This window comes from Monodelphis domestica, chromosome 7 (assembly GCF_027887165.1).
Source record: "Monodelphis domestica isolate mMonDom1 chromosome 7, mMonDom1.pri, whole genome shotgun sequence".
In the NCBI taxonomy this organism is placed as follows: Eukaryota; Metazoa; Chordata; class Mammalia; order Didelphimorphia; family Didelphidae; genus Monodelphis; species Monodelphis domestica.
This window is the reverse complement of record NC_077233.1, coordinates 113,779,971-113,800,660: the sequence shown is the minus strand read 5'-3', so window position 1 is coordinate 113,800,660 and position 20,690 is coordinate 113,779,971. Positions and strand designations below refer to the sequence as shown.

General features: G+C 34.9%; 1 protein-coding gene and 1 long non-coding RNA gene across 8 annotated transcripts in view; one reads left to right on the top strand and one right to left on the bottom strand.

Annotated features, from left to right (window-relative positions):
• The window catches only part of BNC2 (basonuclin 2), a 505,926-nt gene that overhangs the window by 325,404 nt on the left and 159,832 nt on the right, over positions 1-20,690 (bottom strand). For all 7 annotated transcript variants that reach the window (XM_007499604.3, XM_056805332.1, XM_056805333.1 and 4 more), the window contains exon 2: positions 19,471-19,671. In XM_007499604.3, the coding sequence (XP_007499666.1) occupies positions 19,471-19,671 (201 nt within the window). The remainder of the gene's footprint in view (positions 1-19,470; positions 19,672-20,690) is intronic.
• LOC103095174 (uncharacterized) overlaps positions 18,288-20,690 on the top strand; it is a 9,636-nt gene continuing 7,233 nt past the window's right edge. The window contains exon 1 of the long non-coding RNA XR_470447.3: positions 18,288-18,575. This is a non-coding gene — a long non-coding RNA (uncharacterized LOC103095174). The remainder of the gene's footprint in view (positions 18,576-20,690) is intronic.

Here is a 20,690-nt window from a genome sequence, read left to right as displayed (position 1 = left end):
CATTACTACTGGGAAAATGAAGAAAAACCTAAATTAACACTTGACATTCAATATGGTCAAGTCCTTAATTGGCTGGGCTTCCTGAGAAAGCAATTTTCTATTCCCCAAACTGTTCGTGTGTCATGTGTGGAGTGCAGCTCTTGGCCATCACTGCTGTCCCTCGCTCACTCTAATGAGAGCAGATGAATTAGTGCTACGTGACACGATTTGAACAGGGCTTCCTCCTCCCCTCCCCCCAATCCTTTTCCTACACCAGTGACAGCTGTGTGGCAGGGCGAAGAAAGACTAAGAAATGCAAGTGCAAAGAATCCTGTGAAGGATAATAATTTTTTAAAATGGATCATCAACATTTTGTTGATATCACTGGAAACTGGTCATTTAATTGGGGAGGAGGGGCTTGGGGGGTTTTATGAAGATCAGGGGAATTATCTGAATATGGTTGATTTGGGTTATATTAACTTTCAGCATCTTTTTCATTTCTGTTTAGTTTCAGTATTAAAATTGTAAAGGTCTAATTAAAATTAAATTTACATGCATTTAAAAAAGTGAAGAATTCAGAGACTGGGTCACCTCATGAAATGAACAGTATTGGGGGTTGGAGGTTTGGGGGGAGGAGTTGTCAATACATGTATCTTTTGGTAACAAATTGCCTTCCTATAACATTATGTTGGGGATAAGGGATGGGGGTGGGGACCAGAATACAAGAACAAATTCTCAATATAATCACCTTGTACAGGTTTGGACTTCTGGGCTTTCCTGATTGGCATTCCAAATAATCCTGTTTGGTTACACTGGCTTTTTAAATTTCTGCCATAAATCTGCATGGATTTGACTCCTATTTGTTGATAAGGATAACCATTATGTCTTGAATTGCACACCTTGCTGGCAAGACAGAAACTGACCTATTAGAAGATTCTAAGGTAAAAGAAAGATATTTCCAATTGCATTTCATTTTTTCCATTTCTAATATTAATGGAGACTAAATAAAATGCCTAAATTACACTGCCAATTCAATCAAAGTTTTAAAAAAATCTGAGGAGTTAAGATTATATATTTGAGGGATGTGTAATTTGTCTCAAACAAACAGCCAAGTGAAATGCCTAAGGACCTCATTACACTGGGCTTTAACTCATCTTACTTAGGTGAGACCCCCAAACAATGCAATATGTATATAGAAAGCCCAGCCAGAAAATCCTTGTGTCAGAAAATCAGTTTAAGTATGCAATCTTCAGGGAAAGCAGTCACAATGTAAACCTGCTTTAATCTTTAGTATGTCTAGAATAAGCCTCAAATGGCTTGACCATACCCATCTATAGCTCTGACCCTGACTTAGAAATGTTATTTCAATAATTACATCAGAAGGTTCTTGTGAGAAAGCCCTTTATAAAATCTAAAGCATTACAGAAATGTGAGCTATGAATTAAAATTCGAAGTAATGGCTACATTCTATGAAGATTTACCAGGATTTTACAAAAATGACCCCCCTCCCCCCATCAAAGTCAACAAGTCAAAAACTTCTCCTTGTATTGACACACACACTCACACACATATTTTTATTTATATTAATATAGATTTGTGTATAGTTATGACATCAAGTCGTTAAATCATCTAATTTTCCATTTGTGATAAAACACAGTCAAATAAAATAAGGCTTTTCGAATAAAGCAATTCATAACAACCAAACTTTATACAGATGCTGAAAGACCAGCTTTCAAGCTAACCTAATACACTGAAGAACTTTTAAAAATTAATTCTAATATTTAAGAGAATATTCAGAATATTCAGAATACAAGAGAATTCTAAGAAAACAAACTATTTTATAAAAATTTATACTGAAGATGTAAGAATTTTCCTCCTAGCTATCCTAAGGGAAATTGTGTTTTCTTTTCTTTACCTTGTTGATGGGAAACTGAGCTTCAGAGAGGTGAGTGACTGATATAAAACTACCTACTGATCATCCTTTGGCCAAAGTGCTTTAACTATAGGTAACCATCCAAGATCTTTTCACATCATAATTTTTGGTGACTCTAACATTATATTTTTTCCCCACAACAAAAAGGCAAAAGGCAATAGAACATACATGCAGTATTATAGATGGATGGCTGGGCTTGAAGTCACATAGACCTGGCTTCATTACCTGTGAGGCCATGGGTTAAATCCCTGGACTCCTTGGGGCCCCAGACACCCCAGACCAAGAATCTGATGGCATTCCAATTAGCATCAGTGGATATGAAAACTGCACAACAGGGGTTTCCCACCCTGCTGAAATGAAAAGGTGAGGAGGACCTCGTCTCTATCTTATGTCTACCCTCCAAAGAAGCATCTTTAGGTATTTTTTAAAGGGGAAAAAAAAACACATTGGTATTTTGAGATAGTTAACCAAGTTTAATAAATCCAGTTAACTGCTACAAGTAGTAGAATCATAACTGAGAAACAAAGGGCAGTGTGATCTGATGAATCGCTTCATGGTGACCTTTGAGATGCTGACTGGTCCGTCTAGTTCCATCTGGGAGATGCATGGCTTAGACAAGGATAGTTTATTAACTGGAGTAGAGGATGAAGACTACAGAGTCATCTAAACTTGAAAAAGGGTAGACATTGCATTCTGGAAACTTTTATATATACCTTTTGCCCCAAAGCAGAACATTTTATCAAAATTAGCCTGGATTCATCACCTCTTAGTCTCCCCTTTAAAAAACAGATCACAGACCCTCTCCTTGTTTTAGAATAATAGTATATGTGTATATATATATATTACATATACACACATCTACATATATCTCTCACTTTAAGGTTTTGAGACATCGGGGTGAAATCACAATATAAGTGTTCTTGACACTCAGCTATACTACTGAGGTGTGTACTTGGTAATATAGTGGATTATGGCACAGATGGGGGAAAAGGCCATCTATGACTTGAGCACTTAGAAAGCAGTTGAAAAAAGAGTTTGACATTTTCACAGTGTTCAAATTAAATATGGCCAGTGCAGGGGTGGGGTGGGGGATGGGGTGAGAGGGGAGGCATCCATCTAAACACTGATTCATCACCAACAGATCTGACCTACAGGGAACAGAGGGCAAGCAACGATAGGTCAGAGAAATGACTCTTTGACAAACTAGGCATTTTCTGCACGCACTGCTTATATTAGGGGCGGGCTTTAGACAGTTATTTTTGTTGTTGTTTTTTCATTAAAGGAAGCCAATTGTGACTATGGCAAAATGACACGCTTAAACTTGACATTTTGTTAGGGATGGACACACTTTAAAGCTCATAAAAAAACAACTTCTGGTAGTTCTCTGGAATGTTAAGGTTTAATACAGATGCTGGCTGCCACTGTCATGCCTTTATAAAATATGTCAACCCAGAAAGAGCTGCAGCAATAGACTTAAGAAATTTAAAATGGGAAACAATTTTTTAGCATTTTATTTTGAACCAAACAGGAGAATCTGCTTAAAGTTTTCTACCTCAAGTTTTGAGGTTTGCCCATCTCAAATCAAATGTTTATTCTATTTTTTAAAGTACAAATGTATGCTACCCACTCAGCTTATGTTAGTTTACATTACCATTTTCAGAAAACATAAACCCAGTGAAGGGGAAAATAATTGCTCAAAAACAACCTGACAAAGAGAATTTGTTTGTTGTTGTTGTTTGTTGTTGTTGTTTTTTTAAACACGAGAGACTTTCTGGCAAAGATGAACCAAAGGGTGTTTTATGAAAATAATAGCATCTAAAAGGATACACCCTCCTTTTTCCTCCTCCTCTTCCCCTCCCTAAACCCCTTTTCCCTCAGCTCCCCTCCCTGGTATTAAAGATATTCTATCTAATTCCCAGAGGAGAGGTTTCTAAAAGTGGTAAGTCACAGCTGTGTTGACACAGACCTTCTTGAACATGGCATACCAACGTCTTCCTGACACACTTACAGATGCCTCGTTACAAGCTGCACCAGTCACTTGACTTGAAATACCTGACTTAACTGTAAAACAAACTGTTAATCTCTGGTCTTTCCTCAAGTTCAGCTCTTCTCTGCAGTTTTGGAAATAAACCAACACCTTATGATGTTTCTTTCTCTCACAGCGAGCTCCACTCTGATTGGTATTTGACATTGTCCAGTGACTGCTCAATGAGACCCCAGATAGCACCTAGGAACATCTCAGCCCCCATTGCAGATCATTTTAAACGAGATATTCTTGATTCCTGTTCCCACAGAAATCAATAACAGGATGACCTTCAATTTAAAATACAAACTAATTAATTACCTGTTCTGTTGAAAATGTTGATATCTGATTTGCCTGGAGAATTTCAATTATGAATAGATTATTTCTTTAAAGAGGCCCTTCAAAAAATATAGACAGATACTGGAAACTTCATATTATACAGTATAAATAATATTTTCTTAAAAGTAGATATAAAATATTTTCCTTGAAAGTATTAATATTGGGAAGTTTCCCCCTTGTGGCCCATTTCTTTCTGGTGACATCATAATCAATTGCCTTGTAAATTAAAGCAATCCCACAAACATACAAGCCAAGAATCCATGGCTTTAAGGTGAATTGAAAAGCTTTTTACTGGAGTTCAGAAGTATTTTTCTATTACAACAATTAATGACAAAAATCTCTATTATAATGAAAGATATTGCATTATCAATTTGTAAAGGACTTTCAATTCTTTTGTTTTAAAACTTTTAAAATCCCTGAGTCTCTGCATGTACAGATCACACAATGAGAAGAGTATATAGATTCAACGCCTTTCCATTCAGACTGATCATCTACTATGTTCAAGACACTGGGCTAGGCAATATGGAAAATAGAAAGATGATCAATTTTTATCCTTATCCTCAAAAAGTTTAAAAAATAGTTAGGGAAAATTTAATTACACATATAAATACTCTAATAAGTGGCTAAACACGGTCAGACATATGAGGGGTACAAAGTATCATGAGAGTTCAGAGAAAGGGGAAAAAAGGGTACAAATCAAGGAAAGCTGCACAAAGAATTTTGTCTGGACCTTTGAAAATGAGTTTTCATTTTTTAAAAAAGGTGACGATAGAAAGGGAACAGTCATTTTGTACAATGAGTATAATGAAAGCAAAGACAAAAGAAGTAGGAAAATAAGAGACCAGTTTAGGGAACAGTAAATAGTTGAGTTTTATGGCACTGTAATATGAAAGAAGAGGTTTGTTTGTTTTGTTTTGTTTCCGAATGATCAGAGCTATGTTTTGGGAAGGTTACCTTGACAGCTATATGGAAGACCAAGACAGAATGAATGAGAGGAGACCTGAATGGAGATAAATTCTTTTATCAAGCTCATGGGTAATGAGAACGGAAACTAAGGTGGTGGCCATAGGAATGAAGAGATGATTGGATTTTCTGTATATTGGAACTGACTGATGGCATATACCAGTTGAAGATGAGAGGAGAAGAGATCATGCAAAATTATCAGTGAGCATGTCTAGTGCACAGGCAACATACCTTTAAAAAAATGTGAATATGAGGTTAAAAGAAAGGATAATTCAGTTCATTCCTGTGCAAGAAAATAGTCATTTGAGAATATCTAGTAATAAAAAGTATATGCAATGTAGCAATGAGTACTATTCATTCAAATATTATCTAAATGAATGCTAAATTATGTTTTTAAAAAAGTTTTATAAAGGAGCAGTGTTGTGGGAACCTTGTTGCATAACAATGGAAAAGAGAATGTGATGACTTTGTTACAAGATACAGTTGTATATAAAAATCAAGTCTAGAACATACTTTTTTCAAAGGAAGAAGAAAGAATCCAGGGTTCATAAACCAGAAGTCCCATGCTTCTTTATTTAATAAATTCCACCTTAAAATTAGATCTCACATCAACCACAGGCTGCCAAAGGGAAAATACTATTTTATGAGCTCTGTGACCTTAGGTAAGTCACTCTTTGAGGCTGTTTTCTCATGTGTAAAACATATATATGAACTACCTACTCTTAGGGATGTTATTAGGAAATGCATTGTGAGCCTTAAAAATACCTGAGATATATGAGATCAAGATTCCACTCAAATTTATATCCACTTTGGTCTCAGATGGAACATGTTCACTGCTTTCCTAAATCAATTATATACATAAATAAAAGCAGTTCTAGAGTTACCTGAGGTATTCTGTCTGAAAAAAACACACACACACATTTAGTATGCTCAAGTACATTATGAAAAAAAAACTATCTTTTTATCATTATATCAAGAAAACACCCTAAATCTGCACACAGGGCATAATCTGGCACTTATGTAAATTACAAATATACATCTTTAGATCATGGGTTACACATGGAGCATACCATGTGCACAACATATGATGACTACAAACAGACCAACACAGATGTCTTTAAAAAGAGAATGTGTTTCTAAAGGCAGGCTACTATCATAAAATTAATCTTCATGCATTTCTGTGGATCCTCTCTGTCATAACTGAAAGGCATTGGAAAAAAAAAAACTATGAAGGTATGTTTAGAATAGTAACACTGCATGTTTTATCATACGTACAAGTATGCGCACATGTGCACACCCACGCACCATCACATCTCTATCACATTGTAATTTTCACAACAGAAACAAAAATTCCCAAGTAAAGGTGTGGGGTGAGGTGAGTATTCACTTCACACACCTGTACTCAAAGAGACTGGGGGTTGGGCAGGGCACAGCTAAAGCAAAGGAAATAGAAAATACAAGAAAATTCTGGGTTACATCTGCTGTAATCAAATTAATCAATGTCCCAATATCAAAAATATAGCAAAATACAGACAAGCTATTTACTTCCCTATGCACTAACTTCTACAACTATGCTTACTGGGACATGTACTTGAAGGAGGGTATTTGGTTTATTTTGTTTGTTTGTTTATAAATAAAGTGTTTCTAAGAGAGCAGCATTTTTTCCATTTATACCTTCAGGTCACATCTGAACTTTTGTTCAATTTCCCTCATGCACAAGATTTTTATTTTTTAAATTCCTCTTGTTTTTAGGACAAGTTGAACACTTTTAAATAAAAAAAATTATAAGTGAATAATTGATTATGCTACTTTTCTTAATCTACAAAAAGGAAATCAAGGAGTAAGCAGTATGTATATCTATATAGCACATTTCCAAAAGGCCATGTTTATATATTTTATATATATATATATATACACACAAAAATATATATATATATATACATACATACACACAAAAAGACATTGCTTGATCTTTATTTTCCATTTTGTTTGTGTATGTTCTACCTAAAATGTTATTATAGATGTTATAATATCCACTAGAATTGAAATTTCACATCTTTTGTGAAAGGTTATTGAAAATAAAAATTAAAAAAGCCAACTGGACTTTAGTCAACAATTTTCTACCATTTCATAATACTCACTGAATGGTCTCTCAGCATCACTTGCTTTTAAAGACAGGGGCACTTAGCACATAGTAGGTATTCTATTATTTTAATCATCACCTTTATAATACTCTGATTCTATACTGCTTTTGCTCATTTCTTTTCTTGGACTTAAAAATTTATATTTTAGAATCTGTTGCCCAAAGAAGAAAATGTTGATCAGAAAAGCAAAGTCATCACAGCTGCCAAGAAATTTTGTAGATCCAAAGACTTTTTGTAGGAAATTCTGTAGATTTCAAAACTTAGCACTGGAAGAGACAATAAAAATTTTCAAGTCCAATTTCTCCATTTTGTGGATGACAAAACTGGCCCTTAGAAAGACAAAGAACCTTGCCAAAAGTCACACAATTGAGTGTTAGGCCATGACTCGAACCCAGCTTCTTAGGCTGACCCTCTACTCCTTAAGACTGGCAGTGTGTTATTATTTACATTCATAATGATTAAGACATACACACACACACACACAGAGAGAGAGAGAGAGAGAGAGAGAGAGAGAGAGAGAGAGAGAGAGAGAGAGAGAGAGAGAGAGAGAGAGAGAGAGTCTTCAAATGTTTTTCATATTTACTTTGCTGTTGGTTTTTTGCACTGACTGAAAATAATTCATATCCATTAGATTTATTTAAGAGAAGACCTAAGGGAGAAAATTTTAAGTTAAAAGATGCAATATAATTTTAGCAAATATTTATCCATTCTTTCTTTGGAGGAGTTACATACATGAATTAACCAGTAATAACTGCCAATGAACTTCTTATATTATTTAAACTGTATTCTAAGTTCTGGTTAACATTTTGCTTACAGGGAGGTACAAAAATAAGATAGACCTAAAATTTGGGGGTTCAGCGGTAAAGAGTACAATAATTTATCTATAAAAATATATATATGGCAACATCACAGAAATCAACAGAAAAATAATTAAGTACACACTGTTTTACTATCATCTATTGACTTGCTGCTGGCTCACACACAGGAAAAGTGTTTTTAATATAATGAACTTTCCTGTCTCTCTCTTCATGAGAGAACCTGGAATATATTATACACATATGAATGTGGCCTGGGATGCAGGATATGGGATGTGCTTGCTATCAACAGATTAACACTTCATTTTCATTACCCTAATCTCACCACAGCCTGTGAACGCTCTCACTCTTTCTTATTTGAACAACAATGGTGCATGAAAAGCAGCCTGACAGACAGAAGGGGTTCATTAAAAGAACAAGGTCCTTATTCCCGAAACATATCTCACCTGTATTATCACAGAGTTCTGGCACTCAGAGTCTGCTACTGAATCAAGCTGTCCCAGATGTCTATGGCTTAACTTCCTCTGTCCCTTTCAACTTAATTTTTTTATAGCTAAAAACACCACACACACACACACACACACACACACACACACACACACCCGCACACACACACACACACGAGTGTGAGTGTGTGTGTCTTCTCTTCCATTGTCTATTTTTAAATTAGATAAATAAATATTATATTTTTTTTCAGTGTGTGTGTGTGTGTATGTGTGTGTGTGTGTGTATGGCTTCTCTTCCATTATTTATTTTTAAATTAGATAAATAAATATAATAGATATATAAATTTCTTCAGTGTGTGTATGTGTATACATATATGGCTTCTCTTCCATTGTCTATTTTTAAATTAGATTAAAAAATATAATACATATATTTTTTCAGTGTGTGTGCATATATATATATATATACATATATATATATATATATATATATATATATATGTGGCTTCTCTTCCATGGTCTATTTTTAAATTAGATAAATAAATATTATATATATATATATTTTTTCAGTGTGTGTGTATATATATATACACATACACAACCTTCTCTAAGAAATAAATACTTCTTGGTGTATGAGGGCCTTTGTGACCTGATATAAAGGCAGTTAATCCCCCAAATATTTCTTTTTAAGTTGGTCAAGAAGATAGTAGGGCTGGCCATGAAGAGAGATCAGGAAGAAAAATTTGGCACTAAAGTCTAAGGTCTCTATCTCCATCAAAGCGCTTTCTAGATTACTTGTAAAGTTATTTCAAGAAAAACTGTTGTTTTCTATTGTGAAAGTTTCTTAAATATTATGATTTGCATGATAAGTCAAGTCCAGAAGAATCTAATAATGGCATTCCCAATAAACTGCATAGGAACTTCACTATAAAGCCATCCTCCATCCTCAGGGCCACATGCCATGTTATATATAGTGTTATAATGAAGTCCTTCTGGTGCTACCAATTAGTAAATCCCTTTGGATTGTGAACATGATGGACACCACATTATACAGAATTCCACACTATAGCCATTGCTATCAAAGCTCCTGTGTACAAGGCCAGCATGTGAAAAGTCTCATTTCCAAGTCAGAGACCAATTTAACCTGAGTATTTTATGTAGAGGTTATGATATGAGGAACAATATTTTTAAAGCTCCTTTAATTACTCAAAGTAGGATATTATTCTTGTAAATAAAAATTATGCTAGGACACTTTCCATTTCTCCAAGAATCACAGAAATAAACAAATCCCATTGCCACACAGAAGAACTATTTCTATTAGACTGAATATTTTCCCTAGTAATTATACAAGCTATTTTGTTCGGGCTAGAGCTGGGTTTTTGTTGGGATGCTTCTTTGTAAACTGAGGTTTCTCTTCCATTGTCTATTTTTAAATTAGATAAATCATCACATCATTAGATGGTATGTTGGTTAAATGCTGATATAGGGTCAATAAGATGAGAGTTTGCAGTAGGTTTTAGGCGAGGACCTTTAATGAATAGATCCATTGTATAAGGACTTTTTATATCATGCCTTCAAATGACAATCATATGCCATCATCTATACTAGGCATTCCTACCATGTCAGCTGCTCTAGGGCTTTAAACACTGGGCACAGAATTGGACAGATCTATTCATTAATGCCTGATTAAGTGCCGTAAACAACTACTTTTTGACTGACTTAAGCAACAAAGTATTTCTGCCTTCATTTGTAATCAAGAATATGTATATATATATATATATACACACACACACACATACACATATATATGTATGTGTGTATCATTAAACCCCTGCTAATGGAACTTCATCTTAATATTAGTTTTGTTATTATATTAAGCCAGCTGAAAGTAATTATTTTTACATGTACAATCTTCATTAGCTTAGGGTTTTCCTCTCAGACATGTAGTTCAAACATTCCAATCATCAAGCAGAAGTCTTGAAGAATTGTCTAGAGAACAAATAGCCACTAAAAGCTACTTTAATAAAGTTGGAAAATTCATGACATTCACACAAAAGCACAGCAGGTACAAAACTTGGAGATAGCTCTCATTATATACATACTGCCCCCGCCCCAGTCATTTGTAACAATCATATAAAAGTATATTAGCTTCTCATTGCCAGCTCTATTTTTAAGATACAATTCCTAATGTAACTTATCAATGTTAATTCTATTTTCTCTTTTATACTTTCTAATGTTGCATCTATCTCTTAATTAGGTCTCAGAAAACTAATGATTCAAATAATTTCACTTTCCTTTTCATATTTTTTAATCTGAATAAGAACTCATCATTTAAATGAAAGTCTGCCACTAGAAAATAATTATCATCTTTAAAAAATAAAATGAAATCACAAAATTCCCCTACAGTTAGACACTTTCTTACACAGAGTAAAGATCAAATTGAGCTACCTTTCAGCACCTTTGAATGATAAGCCTGGGCATCTGGTCACACATTTTTATCATGCCTTCACTTATAGGAACACTTACATAGCAAAACACAGACTGTCCTCATGTCAACACCCATGTAGAGGGACCCTTAGCAATGGTGCTTTTCCTTCCATTCCTGTACCAGAGTAAGCTGCTGGTAAAACAACTCTGCTATTTGACTATCCCATATTTCAGTTGTTTTTTAATTCGTTTCTGCTTATGAGAAAATTACCAATGAAAAGAAAGAAGCAAGAAGAGATGGAAGAAGATAGATAAGGAGAAAAAAAGAACACAATGAAAGAGAATGCTGGGAGGAGAAGACAGATGAAATTAAACGTTTGCTTGGATCATTTGGACAACATTCTGCAAAAACAAGATTCTGAAATCATAACCCCTTAACAAAGAATATCAAAATAGTATTATCATACAATACAGTGAAAAACTAATGAAAAGAATTGAATGCTACTTAACTGATGGCTGCTCAAGGGTTTTTTTTTTCATTTTCTTGACAGAAATTAAAGCAGACTAACTCAAATTTTAAAATAAAGCTTTTTTGTAAAAAAAAAATTCATTTATTTATTATATGAAGTTGGGAATTGAAATTCTAGATTTTCCAGTTTAGGTAACACGTTCTTCAATGGGAATTTGTACTTAGTCTTAATTAAAACTATGTAAATAGAGGAAGAAAGCAATGATTATCTTTTTCTTTCCTCATCCCAACACTTGGTGGCATGGAATGCTCTGCAGATCATTTGAACATAATTACATTGTCCTCATCCAAATAAATTCAAGTCTTAAAAGTCTCACCTTGAGATTGGTATGCACTTAAGGAAATTTCCTGGACTCTCTTTAGGAAACTCACAAATTTTTAAAATCTTCTATAACTCCTATTCTTAATGCTCTAAACTTTCTTTAAAGCTAAGGGAGACGAGGCTTAAGTGCGGTGAAGAGAATATGCTTTGTGAAGAACCATATGGCTCCAAGATTTTACAAACCTCTTAGAGCTGATGGGATGTCATCTGCATTGGGTGTTTAGATTCTCCTTTCCCACCTTATTTTCCCTTCCTGAGTAGTATTTTTCTTGCAAGAAGAAGGGAGAAAAAGACCACCACCCTTTTGTATATTTATATTCTTTTGACATTAGGATCTTTAATGTATATATTATATTCAGGAATTAAATTATATATAGTAGATAACATATAACACATTTTATGTGCCCTCTTTTTCCTTCATCCTTTATTACTCTAGAATTTAATTACCAAAAAAAAAATAGTTTGAGTTTCAGATAAAGACTTTCTCCTTCCTCTTTCCTTCAAACCTAGTAGATAGATAGCCACAACCACAATTTGGGGACTAACTGCTTTTCTGGCATCAAAAAAGAGGCATCAGATTTGGTAAATGATGTGAGAATAAGTCATTTCCCATAAAGTCCAACCATCCATTGACTAACAAGCAAAGAGGTCCATCAGTTAGCAGCAAGTATCTGCTTTGTAGGACAGAGAAGAATAAAGGAAATTCATTGAGAGCATACTATTTATTCTACACAGCCAGGTTCCAAGTTGAACCCAACCTAAAGGAAATCTTGGACTTCTAATATTATTTGTTCTTTCAGCAGTATACTAAGCAGCCAGGACTGACAAAAAAGCTTCACAGAAAATTTCTAAGTTGGAAAAAGCAGCTCACGGTTCTTAAAAAGTAGCTTGTTTTCATATTCTTCATTATGTCTATTCTCTGAGAAAAGAAAGTAATAAATAGAAAGAGAGAACATGACTATATATAATATATATTATATGTACAGGTATATATGTATACATATAGCCATGTTATATAATATATATATAAATAGTCACATTTATATATTTATGTGTATACACTTTATACCTTAAAACTAATATCGCTCATTTTATTTGTATATAGACTATATATTTGTAAATATATTATAAATATTTACATACAAATACATATATAAAGTCATAGGCATAAGTTTTAAAGTATAGTATTAAAAACAAATCCCCAGGTTCCCTCTTAATTCTTCCTTTTGCCATAAATTCTAGAATCCCAAGTATGGAAAAGACCTCTTAAACTATGCAGGTCCATTAACTATTTGCATTCACATGGAAATTTCTGTTAAAAAAAACACTATGAAAATGACTGGCAGGAAAAAAAAACTAGGCATAGTACACATATTTTTCATCTTTCTAGTGAAAGTAGGCGTGGGGGTGGGGGGGTCACTAGAGCTTTTTTTGTTTTTCTGACTGAAGTTTATGACGCCAGCTCTATATCAGTAACAGACTGTTCCTTTGGAATCTGGACGCTGTGTCACAACGACCTGGCAAAATCTGAGTGCTTCTGCTATCGCTACAGTCCTTGCAGTCTTGCCTCAGCTGTGACCCATTCACTTTTGCCCCAACTTCTTAGAGATGCCTTACTCAGCATCTCATTAGTTAGGGAGGATTTGCCTTGGCTCTTAACCCTGACACAGGAGTAGGAGGATCTGCTGCTGCTATATCCCAAATCTGTCCTGTCACTACATTAATCAGATTCCCATAAAACTATGCATGAATAATTAGATTCATGAGAGAATGTTAAAATACGCACATAAATATAATTATGAGAAATGCCTGCAATTATATATGCAGTACATGTACCTGTAGGTAAGTATTTTTTCATCTGTGGTTATCTGAACTCACCTTAGCAAAACCCTTACAAATTGTGTCCACACCTTTTACATTTGTATAGCTGAGAAACATATGTAAACATAAGCAGATGGAATAATTTCTCCAAAACAATTACTTAAATAACCTCATTTAAATTATACAAAAACAAATTAAAATATGTCACATAATTTTTCTATATAATATATATTAATATAAATTATACACATAAGTTAGGTATTTGTATTTATAAAAACTCAGGATGTATACACTGTGAACCTCCCAATTTTATTCTTACAAATTTGTTTTCTATATGTATTACAAATGCAACACAAATCATGACAAACAATACTACTGTGTTCCATATTTTAACTCTCGCAAATATTCTAATGCCAGAACTATATTATTTTAGGATAATTATATGTATAAATTAATATATGATCATTTAAATGAAGCAAACACTCAACTAAAAGCAACACCTGAAATAAGCTTATTAATTCAACAGGCTAAAGTTACATGCCATCTAAATTATTACAGATGTTTATTTTAATATAAAGATTGCAAGTTTGGATAATATAATTTTTCTATAAGATCACATGATTAACAAAGCATACCAAAAATGAATTACAGTATGAGGGAAGCAGAATATGCAAGAAGATATCTGATGCTTGGTAAGAAGAGTTATTTTCAAAGATAATTAGCTATCAGCTATTGTATTAAGGGCCCCTAGTCAATGAAAACAAATCTATATAAAAAATAAATAAGCTTAATTTGGACTAGGATGTTGCTGGTTGAAATTCAATTCACAAAGTATAAATAAAAAGCAAAATTAAATGGGATAGGAAGCCAAAAGTAAATATAAATATATATATTTTAACTAAGTAATAAAAAGTAGTCCAGAGAAAAATTTCTTTGAAAGTCTAAAAACTTAGAGCCGTAATTTCCATCGTAAAATATTGAGTCTACAAACCGAGTATGTTTGCTTCTGTGCATAGCAGGAGCTGGCAGAATGTTTGTAGAACAACTCACACCAAACATGTATTTTATATTGGTTCTGACAATGTTATTATATATTTCTTATTGTACATTTTATCATTTTCTCTGAAATACAGCAGATTTTACATTAGGTAGAAAAAGTTTCCTTTATTATATCATATCTCTGGCGAACAGATGCTGCTGTCTTAATGTAAGTCATTGATTTAATTTTTAGTTTTCTTGGTCTGCCCCTCACCTATCTAGAAAATGATTTCTCTGGTGATAACTAACACATCATGCTAATGAGAGAATCTAATGCACAATAGAAAAATGTCACTACTAATAATATTTGCATGAAGTTAAATAAAGCAACTGTAAGAGAATGTCAGACAGTTGTTCCTTAATAAGATAGAGTTTCACAATAAAATTATGTTGTTAATTTTGTTACATCATTGGGTGAATCCTAAATTACTATATAATGATGCAGAGTCATTTATAATTCTAATATACTCTTTCACTCATGTCTTAAAAGAGACCTTGTAGAAAAGGTTTTACATTTTATTTGAATCTAGCTAAATATCACTTCCCTTTTAATAAAAAGGTAAATGTCTTTTGCATTTTATGTCAACGTGAGTTAAAGCCATGTCTCTGTTATGGTCTCATTTCAAAAAGAAAAGTATTTTGAAACATATCAGTCCTTGAGGTAACTAGAAGGAGGGAAAAAAGCATTTACCATTCTGAACAAGGAACAAAACATTTATGAAAGCAGAAAAAAGGCTTAATTTTCTTTTTTTATATGTCAAAATCAGTCCATATTTTCTGTTGATAACAATACTTAACAAGGCTAGACCAGCCAGAGTTCTGGACTCTGCCAGATTAGCAGGGAAGAGAGAAAAGGGTTTCTGGTCATTCTCGACCTGTCACTGATCAAAGTGACCCAAAGAAGAACTCCTTTTACAAAAGTTAAGATTTATGCCCTTTAAGGTTATCAACCATTCTTCTGTATACAGAATGAAAATGACCCCTTTTAAGAGAATCATACTTCAATATGGTAGGGAGTGGGGGAAAGGGGGAGAAATGTCGAGTGGCAAAAACAAAATAAAAATAAAAAAAACCAAAACGTCAGATTCTTATATCTTGAACTTCTAGCAGATAATTTAGAAATACATCTCCATCCCCAAATTTTCTTTGAAATGCAAAGTCTTTATATCTTTTTAAGCATTAGACAGAAGGGAAGATCTATATGTAAACAGATTCAAACTCACTGATGTGAAAAGAACGCAAAAAAGCATTCCTGTATCTCTACTTACACTGTTACCTTTAGATACACAAATCTAAATTATTCAATTTCAGCATTCACGGCAAATTTCCAATCAGTAAGTTTTCTTATAGTTATTGATAAAGAACTCTCTATCATCTAGGTACAAAATTCTCCAAATGGATTTTTATTAAAGAACATTAATTTTTTTATATTTCAATAATAATGACAATAACAATTCAATTATCAGCACCACATTTCATGCTATTTAAGTAACCTTTGAAATGAAATTATTTTTCTGCTGATTGGGTTGATACTTGATCCAAAATACAAGTACATAATATTCTCCTTGGAAATAAAAATGTAGTTGCAATATGAAAGTATTTGGGATGATATTATATCTAAAGAAGTTGAATTCAGTATTTCAAACTTTTCCCTGTAGCATGACAAAATTTAGCTTAATTTGTTCATTTGAACTAATGTTTCTTTAAACCACAGAATTCAAGAGAGAAGAATTGGGTATTTCAAAAAAAGGTCACTCAAAAATTATACATGCTGAATCAGCATTGCTGATGAAGGGATGGGGAAACAAACATTACATTATGTGAAGGGGGAAAAAACTTGACACTTACATATATTTGCAGTTTTGCTCACACATTGTTTAAATATATAGCTAATATACACAAATTAAAATGTTGCAACGACCTGAAAAAATGTGTAAAGGAAGATAAAATGTTTCCCTGAAGGAGGTTAAAAAAAAACACACACACATGAAAACTCACACCCCTCTTTGCATGCTTTGTAAAAATGCAAGTATGTTAAGTAAACATTTTATGGCAATAAGAAGGTGGGAAAAAACTACCTCAACCAGAAAACTTACCAAACATAGACACAAACAATTGAAGCACAAATATTTTTAAAGAGATGTTTATCATTTCTTTTTTACAGGACTGAGTGTATTCCAATGTCTGATTCCATAGAATCAGTCATGCATAAAGTACTTCCATAAATTTCTTGTTCTTCCCACACAAAAAGTAATACACTCATCACAAAAACATAGATCACACACACACACACACACACACACACACACACACACACACACACACACACACACACCCCACGTAGCATCCTTAAATTTAGAGGAAATGGAATAGAAAAAAAATCCTAAATATCAAAAACATGTTATGAGTAAATTATTCTCTAAATAAGGCATTTCTAATAACTTGCCCTATTTTCTCCTGTCTTTTGTTACCATTTTATGTTTGTTTAGACTAAATATTTTCAATGAGTTGGAGAATGCTTAGATCCAAATCTATCTGGAAAGGGTCTAATGCCAAAGAGGCAATATAACACCATCTAGGTGGTTCAATAGCCATTTATCAATTGATCATTATCTTGATCTGGTTACATTAACTCCTTTGTAGCCACAGTGGAAGACTTCCTCATTCACACCCCAACACTTGACCTCAACTACTCATGAAAAATACAGAAAGGGGCATCTAATTTTAAGGTAGACGTGTTATTTCCCCCTTGAATGTCAGAGCATACAGTATCTTCCAATACACAGGAGAGAGCCATACAGCCAGGGCTGTATATTGCTACCACAGGCTTCTCCAAGTGACACACTGTGCACTGAAAATGTACATCTGTGCTAGGAAATGAACTTTAACTTTTAAGAATGGGAAATCACACGGAAAGAGTTGCTTATTTGGCTTATGTTGATTACATTTAAATGTCAGCTTACTGTATCAGTAGTAATCAGGGTCCCTCTACAGGATATATCAAAATATACCTTATTCAAATGCATTTATCCTGGCTTAGAATGGCAAGGCGAAAGCTTCTACCCTGAACAGATAACTATAGGTTTTTGAATCACTATTTTACCCTGTGACTACATGCTGCACTTTTAAACTTTTTTGCAGCTCATTCTCAAGCTAATTTTTTCCATACTCTATCATTAGAACAAAAATTAGTTCAATGTACTGCTTCATTTTGTGTACTAACTTTGGAGGTAAAGAGATTTTAAAAGTTAGGAATGATATCCTTTTCAAATTATTCAAATAATGCCAATTATTTAATAACCCACAGGCTACATAATGAAGCATGCTTATTCCGATTCTTTGTAACCTCAATAAAAATCATCTCAAACTACAGTAATTTCTATTTTTCTTTTCGCTTTTTTTAAAGAGATTTTGTCTGTCTTTAAAAAAAAAAAGCGAAATCCATCTAAGAGGGAGTCTTTCCTCTGCCCGCCCTCCCCACCACCCCCACCTCATGCCTCAGTTTTGAACTTCCCTCCTCTGCTTGTCCAAGATGAAAGTTTCTTTCTTTCTTTTTTTTTTCACGCAGTAGAGCCAAACAATTGTGCAAGAGGAGCCGCAGCATGCAGGGCGCGTATCACCAAGTGCATGGTACAGAGACACCGGCTCCTGTGATTAATTATCAGTTATTACTGGCCTCGCAGTAACATTTCAGCTTTCCCGTCAGAACCAGCATACCAAGCTGCCTTAAACGTGGCCCCTGATGGAGGAGCAGCACTGGGGAGGACGCCAAGGCACAGCTCCGCAGAAACACTTGAGTGTGAGTGAATGAGGGAGGGAGAGAGGGAGGGAGGATCGGAGAGGGAGAGAGGATGAGAGGGTGAGAGAGAGAGAGAGAGAGAGAGAGAGAGAGAGAGAGAGAGAGAGAGAGAGAGAGAGAGAGAGAGAGAGAGAGATGGGCACAGAGGGAGGGAGGGAGGAAGAGGGGGAGAGGGGGAGAATGTGTCTGTGAGTATGTGAGAAAGAAGGAGAGGGAGAAGTAAAAGAGAGGGAACTCAAGGCAGACAGAAGAAGGTGGTGAGAAAGAAGAAGATGGGGGCAGGGGGAGTGAAAAAAGGGAGAAGGGGGAAAAAAAGAGTGGAGTCCCGGACAACGGAAACTGTCTCCTATAACAACCCTCTGCTCTGTACAGGCAATAATTCCAGTTCAATTGGTCTACACTTCTTAGGTCCTAAATAAAGCTATTTTCAGCCACATGAAGTCAATTGGGCTGTGCATAAGGGCCCCCCTAAACTCAGTATCAGTTTGATTTGGGGACTTACTATGCAAAAAAAAAAAAAGATGGACATCTGCTGTGATATCAGATACTTGCTACAGAGATGAATACAGATTTTAAAAAAAGACGCTGGTTGTTTAAAAAAAGGGAAAGGAAGAAATCCAATCTTGATCAAAGCTATACTGTGAAACTTTACAACAAATGGCTTTGTTTTCTTTCACTTTGAGATTTCCCTCCCTCCACACTGCCGCCATCCCTCTCCCCCCCACCCCACTTTTTAAGGAAGTCAAGAAGTGCCCAAGCACGCATTCCAGGGACATCATCATGACAGGACCGAGGCTAAGTAGTGATTTAGGGGGAAAGAGGGAAAGAAAAGTCAGGGAAGAAAAAGTACACACACAATTTAATATTTCTTTTTTAAAAAATGAAAGCAACTTACCTGTTGGGACATTCTGAACAAGAGGTTAGTGTCAGCGTTTTGCCATGTCCCCATGAACCCAGGTTCAGTTGTGGCTGCTCTGGTTCCGAACTGCATGGAGTTGTCAATGCAGGAGTCGTTTAAAGCCAAGTCTCTTGCCCTGTTTTGCTCTCTGTCTCTCTGGGTGTCTCTTTCTCTCACATCCACTTCTGCCTCTTCTGACTGAAAAGTGAAGGTGGATTTTTTGAGCTTCTTGGCAGCCAGTAGCAGGAGTGTAGTAGTATAGTTAAGAAGCTGGCTGAACTATGCATTGCATTTGGGAAGGGGGAGATTCAGGGGGGGAATGGAGGGGGGTCAGAGCTTCTTTCGCACCTTCTGCACAGATACCCCTATCATTTATGCATAGATTGTGACTCCCCAAGCTTGCCTTGGCTCAGTTTAACAGCTGCCTGTCAGGTGTGCAGGCAGCACCAAGGAGACCCAACCATCAGCTTCAAACTCTCAGCCACTGGATGTCATTGGATAGCAGAGCAGAGAGTCAACTGCACTGCTCCACTGTCAGGCACCAAATGACATCCTGCACTAACCCCTCTCAGTCTACAGATACACAGATACACACACACACTCTCACACTCCAAGCACAGTGATCAGAGAGAGGTGGAAGGCTAGGGCCCTTTCCCTGGATTGCCGACCCCCACCCCCACCCCCCGCAATGCTGTCAGACATAACAAGCAATAGCTGACATTTGTCTGCTCCCCAGCATTTGTAAGCCTTCACGTAAAAAAGAAGACACCAAATATAAGTGTATGACTGCTCCTTAAAGGAGTCGAATATTCAGTTAAAGAAAAATGTACAAGTTGGCTCAGGATGATTTTTTAAATATTAGTTCCTAGAAGCCAACTACTACTGTATGCGAGACTATTCATCAAACATACCACTAAAGAAAACAAACAGAGACATGCCTTTACTCTTTTCAGAAATTAAAAAAATTAAATCTATACTTCTTAATGTCTAACACCTTGCATAGTTAATCACTAATCTATCTAAAAGAGCATAAAACAACATGAGAGGGAGAGAGAAAGATCAAATGTGGAAAAAACCTTTTATTAAAGTTCTTGGATGAAACACATACAATAAGCTTTCAAATCTTAAAAGAGGAGAAAAGGATGAATCAAAGAGGGGGAAAAAAAGACTTGTCCCATTCCCCTCAAAACGTAATGCAAAGAAAACTCCATTTTTCA